The sequence below is a fragment of the Hydra viridissima genome, unplaced genomic scaffold, assembly GCF_058129835.1.
Source record: "Hydra viridissima isolate aposymbiotic clone 2 unplaced genomic scaffold, HvirCarnegie_v1 scaffold_1, whole genome shotgun sequence".
NCBI lineage: Eukaryota > Metazoa > Cnidaria > Hydrozoa > Anthoathecata > Hydridae > Hydra > Hydra viridissima.
This window is the reverse complement of record NW_028324300.1, coordinates 27,469,902-27,483,361: the sequence shown is the minus strand read 5'-3', so window position 1 is coordinate 27,483,361 and position 13,460 is coordinate 27,469,902. Positions and strand designations below refer to the sequence as shown.

At 30.7% G+C, this 13,460-nt stretch overlaps 4 protein-coding genes across 4 annotated transcripts; 2 read left to right on the top strand and 2 right to left on the bottom strand.

The window, feature by feature from the left end:
• The first annotated feature begins 1,911 nt into the window (after positions 1 to 1,911).
• LOC145185511 (uncharacterized) lies at positions 1,912 to 2,693 on the top strand. The gene has a single exon (XM_090076736.1). It carries the CDS (start codon positions 1,947 to 1,949, stop codon positions 2,691 to 2,693), a length of 747 nt encoding a protein of 248 aa, XP_089932862.1. The 5' UTR covers positions 1,912 to 1,946.
• On the bottom strand, positions 2,657 to 3,426 carry LOC149894252 (uncharacterized). Its single transcript, XM_090076737.1, has one exon. The coding sequence runs from the start codon at positions 3,401 to 3,403 to the stop codon at positions 2,732 to 2,734; it is 672 nt and encodes a 223-aa protein (XP_089932863.1). The 5' UTR covers positions 3,404 to 3,426; the 3' UTR covers positions 2,657 to 2,731.
• Positions 3,427 to 5,767: 2,341 nt separating this feature from the next.
• Positions 5,768 to 8,670, top strand: LOC149894250 (uncharacterized). The gene has a single exon (XM_090071497.1). It carries the CDS (start codon positions 5,835 to 5,837, stop codon positions 6,756 to 6,758), a length of 924 nt encoding a protein of 307 aa, XP_089927623.1. The 5' UTR covers positions 5,768 to 5,834; the 3' UTR covers positions 6,759 to 8,670.
• LOC149894251 (uncharacterized) lies at positions 6,221 to 8,664 on the bottom strand. The gene is made up of 2 exons (XM_090071486.1): positions 8,331 to 8,664; positions 6,221 to 8,263 (listed from the first exon to the last, which is right to left on the bottom strand). The coding sequence occupies exons 1-2, from the start codon at positions 8,649 to 8,651 to the stop codon at positions 6,779 to 6,781; spliced, it is 1,806 nt and encodes a 601-aa protein (XP_089927612.1). The 5' UTR covers positions 8,652 to 8,664; the 3' UTR covers positions 6,221 to 6,778.
• Positions 8,671 to 13,460: the final 4,790 nt, after the last annotated feature.

The window sequence follows — 13,460 nt, the reverse complement described above, 5'->3', positions numbered from 1 at the left end:
TTTTATCCAAATGTTAGTCCTGGCTATAAAATCATTGAGAGACCAATGCATTTGATTTATCTTCCTGTTAAACTGTTTGAAATTTCAACAATGGTTACTCGCATCATTGATCAGAATGGAGATTTGGTTGATTTTCGTGGAGAGGATATTGCAATACGATATCATATTCGAGAAGTGAAATAAATAATTTTTAATACATAAAAAATGAGTAATTATCAAAACATCAAAATTAACATCTCACAGAGTCAATCTGATAAAATTAAAAAAGCTATGCATGATAAAACCGATACTAGCATTAAGCTTTCTCATCAAGACTTGAACGGTAAACATGTTCTCGCTATCACTAATGCGCAATTAAACAAAATTAGAAAAGCATATGAAGCTGGAAAAGGTGTTACACTCAAATTAAGCAAAAGACAAATTGCATACAACTCGAAAATAGAAGGAGGATTCATCGGAGCTCTTCTACCGTTACTAGGTATGTTAGGCAGTACTATTGCTACAAGAGTAGTTCCTGCTCTCGCCACCGGATTGTTAGCAGGTGTAGGCTCTTCTGCTGGCTCTGCTATGGTTGATAAAATTGCAGGAAGAGGTCTTTTTTACATGAGCAAAAATGGGAAAGGAATGAAGATAAAAACTTTAGGTGGAGAAGTATTGTTTATCACCCCATGGACTAAAAATGTTTACGGTGATGGACTCTTCATTAAAACTGGAAAAGGCTATCAATCTGCTGGAGCTGGATTATTACTCGGTCCAAACTCACCCTTCTCAAGCATACCCTTTTTAGGTGCTATTCTATGAAAATCGCTTGTTAAAAAATTCGGATAAACTTTTTAAGAAATTAAAAAAAATGATCGACTTTCAATGGATTGATGTAGAAGGAATTGTTTTACCTAATGAAGCTTTAACTAACTTTCAATTGATAAAGGCTGCTAAACAGTTAAAATTAAAAAACTTTCAAGGCGTGTTTGTCAGGGATGAGTTACCAAAAAAGCTAATGAAAAAAGAATGTGGAATCGTGAATACGGGAGATTCAAGCACTGGTGGATTTCATTGGGTGTGTTGGTATAAAGACGCTGACAAAAAATACAGTTTTGACTCTTATGCTCAACCTCCTCTTGTAGAGCTCATTGATTATTTAAAAAGTCCGGTTTATTATAACAGCGAGAGAGTTCAATTTGGTGATACTTCTTATTGTGGACACTTGTGTCTCTACGTCTTGAAAAAATTACAAGAAGGGGTGAACTTTCAAGAAGTTATCAATACCTTGTGGTGAAATTTTTAAAGAATAAAGTTTTTTAAAAATAACAAACCATGGAGAATATTCTAAAACGCGTAGTTAATAAACACATCACTCATCAAGATTATTACGACTGCTTAATGAATAAGACAGAAAAGCATGCAACCATGAACGTTATCCGATCACATGAACATGACATATACACCGAAGAAATCAACAAAGTCGCACTCAGCGCTAACGATGACAAAAGACACATCTTGCAAGACGGAATTCACACGCTAGCCCTTGGACACTACAAACTAAAACCGTGCTTTACATTTATGGACTATGATCAACTCTTCGGACATGATGATTAAATATAAACTCGGAACACAATGCCATCCTGAAAACATTAACTATAGCAAATCACTATATTATAAAAATACTGATGCGGTATTTCTATAAATCACAATGTGACAGAATGCACAATTCATGATTGCAGAAAATTAAAACACGACGCCATCTTGAATTCCTTAAGTATGGAAATATATCAATGTCCTAGAATCGATATTGCATACAAAAAAATATCAATGCATACAAAAATATATCAATGTCCCAGAATCCGCTAATCCTAGTAGTAACGTGTTACAATGGCGTCACCATTTCAGCCGACGAAGCTTTTTGTATTTTTTAAAAACGTTTTGCTTACCCCTGCAGGTATCAAGATATGATACCGCGATTTGGAAGACCAGTACCGCAATTGTGTATGACTTCAAATCATATCATGAAAATATTATTTATACAATGGGGCCATTTACTGACCAACTTAGATCAAGGGTGGTTAGATACTCAGCACCTAGAAATGTATGCTGCTGCTATTCATGCAAAAGGAGCTCCTCTTAAGAACTGCTGCGGGTTTATAGATGGAACTTTAAGAGCAATAAGTCGTCCTAGAGAGAACCAAAGAATACTTTATAATGGACATAAAAGATGTCATGGAATAAAGTTCCAATCACTAGTTGCACCCAATGGCTTAATTGCAAATCTATATGGTCCTGTGGAAGGGAAAAGACATGATAGTGGTATGCTCGCCGATTCGAATTTACTAAATAATTTAGCACTTTATTCTTTTAATAGCAATAGAGAACCTTTGTGTGTTTACGGAGACCCTGCATACCCCCATAGAGTTCATTTACAATGTGGATTTAAAGGAGCTAACATATCCCCTGAGCAGCTTATTTGGAACAAAAATATGAGTAAAGTTCGAGTTTCTGTTGAGTGGATATTTGGAGATATTGTTAACTATTTTAAATTTTTAGATTTTAAAAAGAATCTCAAAGTGGGACTTAGTCTGGTTTCTAAAATGTATTTGGTATGTGCATTAATGCACAATGCACGTGTTTGCCTATATGGTTCAACAACAACAACATATTTTGATTGCCAACCACCATCGCTTTCAGACTATTTTAAATAGCTTTTTTATGAAATACAAAAGAGTGTATGCAAATTGCTTTATTTCTTTTCAGGTAAAAATTTGCTTAATATTTCTAAAAAAGATGCTTGCTGTTGCATCATAGCCTGCATCATATTATTTTGTTGCTGCATCATCTGTTGCATTGTACTTGCTTGTGCTTCCACTTCTTTTCTTTTAATTTCAAGTTCTTCTTTTCTAATATTTACTTCAATTTTACTCTTCTCTTTTAAATAAGCAATTGTTTCGTTGCCATTATTTTTTGACGTTTTTGTAAGTTTTTGTCCTTTGTTCCGCTTTTCAGTTTCACTACATGTCTCTAATGACCGTTTACGCATTTCTATTGCTTGAACATTATCTGTATCAATTTTTGCATTATTTTGCACTAAAAGCTCCTTAAAACTACTTTCAGATTGCTGAAATCTCTCATAAACATCAGCAATAGCCACATCATAGTCTGTCAAGTCACATGTAATTCCACTTGCTTTTTTTTCTTCTTTATCTTTTTTTTTAAACTTTTCAATCAAAAGGTTTACATGATCACGAGTTGATCTACCAGTAACTTTAAAGCAAGGTTCAGGTAGTCCATTAAGAGAGTTGGCTATTTTTTCCCATGAATCCCCTCTTTCTTTTGAACCACGTTTAAACTGCCATGGCTCGAAGGTCAAAACTTCCATTAATAATGTCGAATCATGCAGTTGAGTCCATCGCATTGAACTGGAATACAAAAGATTTTTTTTATAGTTAAATAATTATTTTATTAAACATGCCAATCAAATGATTAAAAAGCATTACGTATACGAAATAAATTTATTAGATACCCCTAAAGATTACAGATATATATATAACAATCACAATTGAAATATAGTTATATTTAAAATATTACCTTGATGGTGAAGATGATGTAATTGCTCCACATTCCATAATAAAGATAAACTGCATCATATTAGAATATATATATATATATATATATATATATATATATATATATATATATATATATATATATATATATATATACAGGCTTGGACTGGGCCGCCGGGATACCGGGAGATTCCCGGTGGGCCGGTTGGCATAAAAAATTATATTATATTTTTAGTTAGGCTACAAATTATTTTCCAAATAAAATGTAAACTAAAATTTAACTAAAAGTATAATAAGCTTTTTTTTTGGCCTCTAATTACATCTAATTAAAGGCCATCTGCCGGCTAATTATATAAATTTTGGCGGCCATCTTGAGCTGATCGAAAGTAGTATTATATTAATAGTGAGTTTAAGCATGCGCGCGTTATCTTTAAGCGGTGTTAGTACAAGCGTTAGCAAGTGTGCTATGGAAATATTATCGATGACATAGAATTTGATTTATTATACGATATTAATAGATCTAAAAATGATTACAAAAATTTAAGTTTTAAATTTAAAGAATTAGAGCAAATAAACTACTTGAAAGTGCAAAAGATAAATTTCGTATCAATGTTCACAACATGGTAATGATCAAGTAACCAGTAGTTTAAAACAGAGATTCTCAGAGCATAGTAGTCTATATGCTGATTTATCTTGTTTAGATCCAAGAAATTTTGTAGAAATTTTGAAAAAATGGCTAGTGGCGCATTGCAGCATCTAAGTGGGTTGCTCAGAAAGTTTGATGCTAGTGTAACAATAGATCAGCTTCAAACGGAATTATCGGATTTTGCAAGGAAATGGGAAAGTTTCAAAATATCTCTTGAAGATGAATATAATTTGATATTTGACACGGAATCCCAGAAGTGGAAAACAGTGACAGCCACAGAAATAAATGCAAATCTTGCAAAAAATGTATTGTTTGTTGTTACTTTGTCCTCAAGAAGTTTAACTTACATAGTCTTGTGTATTCAAATTTGTTTCTGGCTTACAAATTTGTGCTGACATTATCCTCATCACAAGTTGCTTGTGAAAGGTCATTTTCGAAATTGAAGTATATTTTGAACAGATTAAGAAATTTGATGAGCCAGTCAAGTATACAGTCATTCATGCTGATGTCTTGTGAAAAAGACCTTCTTTCGAGAATTAATAACGATGCAGTAATTGATGTCTTGGCATCGACAAGTCAAACAATGAAAAAGTTGCTATACTAGTCAATATTGAATAGCGATTGTGTCTACTATTTCTAGACTCCAACTTACAGCAGTGTTTTAGAGATATTTTTTTTTTATCAATATTTAGGCTGGGAAGTTTAAATTTTTTTTTAATACTTTAAATAATAATAAACAATAATGCGCCTAAAAATAAAAAGTCCTTTACTAATTTAATATAGGTAAATTTAGAAAATTAAGGGCGTTAATCATAGTTGCTGCCAAGGGCGGCGTGAAGGCTCTCGGCGCCCCTATATATATATATATATATATATATATATATATATATATATATATATATATATATATATATATATATATATATATATATATATATATATATATATATATATATATATCAAATATATGCAACATATAATGAAGTGGGCCGCCGTGACCAAATTTCCCGGGTATATATATATTTATATATATATATACATAAACAAAAGCAGTTAGCCGATATAAAGAGATAAAACTAACCACAAAAAAACAACACAAACTTCGTGACAGTTTTGTGCGAAAAAATGTTAACGTTTTTTAAGATTACTTTTCGTTTTCAACACAACGCCAAAACTTTATTTTTCACGTCCGGCCTAGAACTTTAAAACGCGAGTAGGGATTTACCCTGAGCACACGCATGCGTACTTAAATACTTTTATATACTATGTAACAAAAAGTAAATAACGCAAATCTAAATAACGCAGCATATAAAATATAATTAAATAATATTTTATTACCTCCATTATTTACTTTTTGTAGCTTTTGTAGCTTATAAGCTAGTTGTTAAACTTTATTGAAGTATTTACTAATATTATATAAATAAATAAGAATAAGATAAATAAGATTACTGTTTACGATTAAATTAAAATAACTATTATAAGAACAATATTCTTAACAATAAACTTATTATTTACTTCATTTTTATATTCCTCTGATTTCAAAGCTATTTTTTGTGTAACTTTATCTACAGTAACATTCATATTTAGGTACACAGATTGAGTGTAATCAATTTGAAAGCCTACAAAAAGAACTTATGGAAAGAAATTTGGAGCTATATCAGTTGCGTGATAAAATTACAAAATTGGAGTCACACAAGTTTTCATACAAAAGTATTTCAAAAAACAATGCAAAGGTTCGATTTTACACTGGTATGAGTGCAGAAAACTTTATCTGGCTATTTGAAAGAATTAAAAACCATGTCAAAAGCTTTTCAAAAAAAATATCCTTAGAAGACCATTTATTGTTGGTTTTAATGCGATTACGTAGAGGATTATTTATAAAAGATCTTGCTTTCAGGTTTTCATTAAATTATGGTTTGGCATCAAAAATATTTAGATGTTGGATTGTTGTTATAGCAACTAGACTTAAATTTTTAATAAATTGGCCTGACCGAATTGCAATGAGAAAAGTTTTACCTCGTTGTTTTTATAATTTCAGAAGTTGTATTTCAATTATTGACTGCTTTGAAATATCTATACAAAGATCCCTAGGACTAAACTCTAGGGCTCAGTCTTGGTCGTCGTATAAAAATAGTAATACAATTAAATATCTTATAAGTATCACCCCAACAGGTTCTGTAAGTTTCTGTTCTGAAGGCTGGGGTGGCCGTGTTTCAGATAAACAGATTACAATACAGTCAGGTTTTCTCAACATGCTTGAAAATGGTGATCTTATTCTAGCAGACCGAGGCTTCCGAATTGAACAAGAAGTCGCAACAAAAGGTGCAATATTAAAAGTACCAGCTTTCACAAAAGGAAGAAGTCAACTCTCTGCTAAAGAAGTAGATAAATCTAGGCAACTTGCTAATGTAAGAATTCACGTAGAGCGAGTTATTGGACGCTTGAAAAAATTTGACATTTTGAATGTTAAATTACCTATAAGTCAAGTTGATTTATTAGATAACATTGTTTTTACTATTTGTGGACTTGTAAATATGAGTAATAGTGTTGTTGTTTAACTGAAAAACTGGCAAAAAGTTTACTTTATTTTTATTTTTGATTCTTGTTTTGTATCCTTGCAAGTTGGGCAAAGCCATGGTTTTTTGGGTGCATGTTTTATACTGACACACGAGTAGTGGTACCATTCAATTTTGCAGTTTGGACTATCACATTCAATCATTGGATAAAAACTTGGTTTCTGGCAAAGACAGTATTTTTTCTCTTCTAATTCATTTTTTGGGTCTTTCTTTCTGCATAATAGTTCTGGAAGTATCACTTCTATGAAAACACTATTCAATTTTTCCAGTAATGTTTTACAAAAATTGTCATCTCTTTCGACTCTCAATAAAAATGTATCTCCTTTTTTAAGTCCATTACTCCATACAAAAAAGTCACAATAAGTTCTACCTGTTACATACATCTGATGCTGCATTTGATAGTAATATTTATGTTCTTTTAATATGTTGCCATAAATATCAATTGGACTTCCTTTATCCTCTTTCCATCCATCAAGACCATTCCTAAATTTAAATGGGCATTTAATTTCTAAAACTCCAGCGCCATGACATTTACATTCAACAAAGCCATCAGGACTTGCTCCTAAAAATGGATTTTCAATATTAATGTACAATCCAGCACCAGTCAAGCGAAAATCTTTGTGCTCTGCTGCTAATAAAGTGTTGTAGCACTTCCTGGCGTGTTCCTCGTTTTTCTTACCGTAGTTTAAAGCAGGTAAGTTTGGGATTTGTTTATACTGCATTATTTCATAAATAAAGTTTAAGGATGGGTTTTCAATATCAGTGCAAAATGCTTGTTTTGATATTGAAGCTGTAATACGACCTGCTCTATGTAAATGCCAAATTTTATTATTACTTTGTGTCATAGTAACCATAGCAAGTTGTTCAAATTGTTTTTGATAACTAAATTTTTTATACTCACTAAAACGCTGTTTTGAAATATTTTTAACTTCATCTAAAGAGTTATTAACAATTGATGGATCGTATAAATAGGTTAAGGGCTCTGGCAAATTTGTGCGATCATCTTCATCAGCTGAATCTGTTTCACTATTATAACTAGTGCTTGATAACCAGCCTATACATGTAAACACTGCTGCTTTTGGTGAAATCTTAAAAAGAGATTCTAAATCTTTTTTATCTTCTTGTGAAATCGGGGCACCGTGGTGTGTTGTGAATCCTTTAAGCATGTAATTAGCAGGTGGCTCTATACATGGCACTTTTGCATTATGTTTTGGCCGCTTGAGGTTCATATACTTCAATGGGACTGGTTCAGCCTTAGTTCTTGATTTGTTCCAATTGCACAGTTTACTTGTGCATGCTGTTTCCTCATTTAGTTCCAGTTGAACACAAGCTTGTAATTTGAACAATAGAGCAGCAAGATGGCTACAGGCTGATCCAAGTCCGGCCATACAGGAGCAATTACCGGTCAAAATCCAGCCCTTTTTATGCAGTGCAACCCAAACGCTGTAGTCCTCGTGTCTTTGTCCTTGCCGCTGACTTGGCAGAACCTATAAACAACCATAATTAAAAAAAAAAAATGTAAATAGTTACTAAATAATTTCTTTAATACATTACCTTAGTTTTCAAGTAACAGTAGTCAGTGTTTTTGATTTTATGATAAAAAACATCATGAACATGCCCAGAAACAAAGAAGTTGTATGCTTCTAAAGACTTATATGCTCTTATATTCTCTCTGGTGAATCGACTAGGTGTGTCAATAAGGTAGAGTTGTATATCACCAAGTGATATATTAGGGAGCAGTGTCACATTGTTTTGCCAGTCATCAATTGATAATGGATCTGGCAAGACCGATCCGTTTCCAAGAGTTAATTTTTCTTTGTATTTTACTTGCTTTTCATTGTTAAGAGTTTGAAAATATTTTGATTTACTCCACATAATAAATTTTTTTGAAGCTATTTAAATAATATATATAAAATTTAATATAGTATTATAAATTATTATACTTAATAATATATAAAATATACTAAATTTAAATTTTATATTAGCAGAATAAAACTTGTTATGCGGTTGTTTATGTTTATTTTCTATACTGCCGAAACCGCGTGGGACTGGGGAATAAAACAAAACGCGTCATCACGCAACCCGTCTATAGACGTTGCAGTTGGCGTTTTATTTTCGTAAAGTCGGTAATACGGATTCGCGACGGGAAGGCCTGTAATAAGTATCGTCATGGTTATAATGTAACTAATACCACCAGAAAACTGGGAATAGTTTCGCATACCGCCTTGTCAATTCCTAGCCATCTTCCTCCATTACGTGCAACAACTCATTCAACAACTTCTTCATGTTTTCGAAATTTTGCTCAAGATAAACTATCCACTTTTTTAGAAAAAGATAGAGTAACTTTTGCTGAAATGAAAAAAATTCTTTTAAATAATGAAAGAGATTTAGGTGTTCCATTAGTATACTTTATGACTAATACCATTATTCATTTACAATGGAGGTACATATTTCATAACAGTACAACAAATATTGAAAAGTTAAATATTTCAAGAGCTAAGCTTTTGCTGTCACTTGATAGCCCAGCTGTTGAGATAAGTCTTGATACAACCCATTCTTGTCCAAATTGTGGCTTTCTTTTGGATGAGCCCTCTGCTGAGATATTTGACAATCTACCAGAACTCAATTTTTTATTTATCTCGATACAAATATGGCTCTTATATATATATCAGGGTATTTAACTTGTAAAGATAAAGAACCATCAGAAAATAAATTGCTAGATAAAACCACTTTTTACCACCAAAAGTATGGAGAATACATAGACTCAATTGGCCGTGGTGGGCTCAATATTCCCACATATAATACCTGTCAATGGGTAATATTTTCTTTTATAGTTTTTAATGCAATTAAGGATAGAGTATGCAGAGTATCATTAAGCAATATTCTAATGATGATTTCAGAGTTTTATAATTTTGAGATGCAGCGACACCATGGAAATATTTTTTCAAATATCTTTTTGAACAATTTATGTAAACTTCTGACTCCACTTTCAAATAAAAAACCAGCTCAAAAAATATTGAAATTTTCCTGAATTCTTTGACAATATTAAAAACAAAAATATATATTTTATTTAATTAAAGTTTACTGACTTTATATATATATATATATATATATATATATATATATATATATATATATATATATATATATATATATATATATATATATATATATATATATATATATATAATGTTTTATTTTAATTTCAGTTTTTAATTATATAGTATATATTTTTTGAGAGAAAAAAGTTTAAGTAAAAATAAAATTACTAAACCAATTTTTTTAGTTTTTGGAACTTGTAAAATAGGCCCCCAGTCAGACATGCTGTTTGCGCGTTGGCAAGGCTTGCAGTAGGGCAGGTCAAAACCATACTTTTTTTAAAATTTTGACAAGCAGCACTATGTGGAGTTTTTTAATTGGTATAAAAAACTATGTAGATTAATTTTATTTTATTTTACACACCCCCTAGGGGTTGCACCACACACCGTAATTTTTGCCCCAAAATTTTTTTTTTTTTTTTTTTGGGTATACATTCTATTTACATAAATTTCTATTTACATAACTTTAAGCAAAAAAAAATTTTCAATTTCAAAATTTTTAACTTCATCACCTTTCAAAATATGATATCATGTCAGCATAAGAACTTTTGCTATGCTACTATGTAATTTTTTGGTTTATTCTATTTGTTGCATTTTAGTCTCTATACATAGTATATTTATTGTTTGTATATATTTTTGCCTACTTTTTATTTTTAGCAATTGAAAATAAAATATAACTAATAATAAGCAACACATTGTATTATGGCAACTATATCATACTACTTTCAATCAATTAACAATTTTTTTTTTTGGTTATTTAAGAATAAGTGTATGAAAAGTTGTAAAATTTTGTCAAATATTTTTTAGAATAATTATTCAAAGCTAAACACTCCACGCTCATACAAGGAGCCAGCTCAAAAAATTTTAAAACTGAGTGATTAAATTAAAACTTGTGTTTTTTTTGTTGTTTGACTTATATAAAACTCTTTTGAATAAATTATGTTTCATTGAAATTTGGTAATATTTTTTCTTCAATAAATATAAAATAAGTATGCCTTTAGTTGACAAATTAGATAACAATTGTAATTTGTTAAAATAATTTTATAAATCAAAATAAAGACTAAATTAAATTTTTACTAATCGGCCTCCAGTTAATTTTACGGTTTGCACGATTAATAGGCCTGTGTTTTAGATAGCCGTGAATGAATATGACAAGCTATGCGAGTCTAATGTCTTTAAAAATGTAATCAAAATAGGTTTCATTACAATGAACTAGCAATCATAGCAGATTGTTATTGTGTCAGTTGCAGAGCAACTGCTGCTATTGTCAATGCTGCTCTAAAAGACATGGGTATACTAAATGAATTAAATATGCTTGATAGGAAAATAGTAGAAAGAGAAAGACTTCGTGTTAGACAAAAAAATGTAAATGAGAGAAAATGCAAAAATTTGAAATTACAATGTGTTGGTTTTGATGGAAGAAAAGACAATACAATAACAACTGCAGGGATAATTAAAGAAGAACATATTACAATTGTTAGAGAACCAAGCAGCAGCTATATAGATCATCTAACACCTGATAATGGAACTTCTTGCTGCATTGCTAATTAAATTCTCCATTTAATATTTGAAACTGGTAGCAGCGGTTCTTTAAATGCTCTCTTATGTGATGCAACTGTAGTAAATACTGGAAAATTTGGAGGAGTGATAAAATTAATTGAAACAGAACTTGATTGACCAATGCAGTGGCTCGTTTGTCAACTACATTTGAATGAACTTCCTTTTAAACATGTATTTGAGTTAATTGATGGAAAAACTTCTGGCCCTGGATTATTTAAAGGAGAAGTTGGTAAAAAAATAACAGAAGACTTAACTAATTTAGAAGTAGTTCCTTTCAAAAAAATCAATGGTTCTTTTCATTTAATTCCAGATAATATCTTTAGTGAATTAAATTCAGATCAAAAATATCTTTACAGTATCTGTTTATCTATTCAATCAGGAGATGTTTCAAATGAAATCTCTAAAAATTCTCCCGGAAACATTTATCATGCTCGGTGGCTCACAAGAGCAAATCGTATTCTAGGCTTATACATTTCTACAGAAAAGCCAACAAAAGAACTTATTGACTTGGTTACAATAATTATGCAATACTATGTTCCAGGATGGTTCCAAATGAAATCAAATTATTTGGCAATCAATGGTGCTCAAAATTTTTGGTATATTGCTCAACTAGTTAAAAATGCAATTATTGATATAAAATATAAGGAGGTAATGGAGCAAGTTTTGAAGCAAAACTCATATTTTGCTAACCCAGAGAACATTTTATTGGCAATGATAAGTGATGAAAGAAAACAAGTTAGAACTACAGCCATTCAAAGGATACTTAAATTTAGGTTTACTAGCGAATCCAATAGACATTTCAAACTTCCTACAACATTAAATCTTGGAGCCATAGATTACTGTAAATTAATAAATAAGGACATCGAGGAAGTTCATTCACCACCTTTACTGAATGACATTTCAAATGAAGATATTTTTAAAGCCAATGACACTCCATTAAGTATCCCAAAGTATCCTTGTCAAAGTCAGAATATGGAAAGAATAATTGTAGTCACAAAGGCATCAGAAAATAGATATGGCTACGAAAAACGTCACAAATGTGTAATAAACCTGTTGGAGTCCAGGGGAAAAATGCCTAAATTTGATTGGAAAGCACAATGGAAATAATGGATTTATAAAAATATACATTTTTTTGTAGCCTATAAAAATTTTTCCTTCTTTTTTTTTTATGTTTCTAAAAGTTTTGTTTTTTTGCTTAGAAAAGGTAATATATATGAACAGAAAGCATTTTAAAGCTTATATCCTTTTTAAACATCTTGAATCCCCTATTCTAATCAAATACCTAAACAGTATTTTAGTAGAACATTTTTGTAGTATATTAAATCATTACAATTTAATAAAATAAAACAATTATAAAATAGTTATATATAAAAGTTTCTTATACCCCCTTTTTCTTTAAAATGCCTAAAAATCAGATTTTGTGTGCGAACCCTACGGAGGCTAGCACAGACCTAAAAATTGGTATACATCCTATCCACATATATAGGAACCCCCCACAATATGCTGCTTTTTAAAAAAAAATTTGACCCGCCCTAGCCTGCAGTATAGATCGCCGTGTGTCACTCTTTTAAGGTTGATGAGGGTAAAAACAGTTCAAAATTTAATTTTAAGGTCTATATTTAAGATATTTGGTAACTATAAATAATATTTTTAGTATTGCATTCTGATTTTAAATTGTCATTCCTAAGATCTTAAAAAAAGTGCCCAATATGGATTTTTTTTTATTTGTTTTATCATGAGTTTGCATAAAAAACTGAGAGATTCCACCAGATTCCATGGTAGTTTTAACAGTTTTCCTTTGATAAGTTGTGTGACACCACTTCATTTATAAGTAGTTCATGGTGATAAGAGCTGTAACTCATTGATTTTTTGTTTCAGTAAAACCTCTGTATTTTGTAATCAATACTAAAATTGGTAATGAAACACACTAGAATGTTTGTATATTTCTTGAAAGTTAATGAAAACAAGGTCATATAGTTGATTGAGTTATTTCTAGCATAGTGGGCAATAAATACTTTTTTATTTA

Excerpts from the sequence above, each read along its gene's own strand:
- LOC149894252 (XM_090076737.1), bottom strand. The coding sequence starts at position 3,403 with ATGCGATGGACTCAACTGCATGATTCGACATTATTAATGGAAGTTTTG.
- LOC145185511 (XM_090076736.1), top strand. The coding sequence starts at position 1,947 with ATGATACCGCGATTTGGAAGACCAGTACCGCAATTGTGTATGACTTCA.
- LOC149894250 (XM_090071497.1), top strand. The coding sequence starts at position 5,835 with ATGGAAAGAAATTTGGAGCTATATCAGTTGCGTGATAAAATTACAAAA.
- LOC149894251 (XM_090071486.1), bottom strand. The coding sequence starts at position 8,651 with ATGTGGAGTAAATCAAAATATTTTCAAACTCTTAACAATGAAAAGCAA. Across the intron at positions 8,264-8,330 it reads ACTGTTACTTGAAAACTAAG|GTTCTGCCAAGTCAGCGGCA; the intron begins GTAATGTATTAA and ends GGTTGTTTATAG.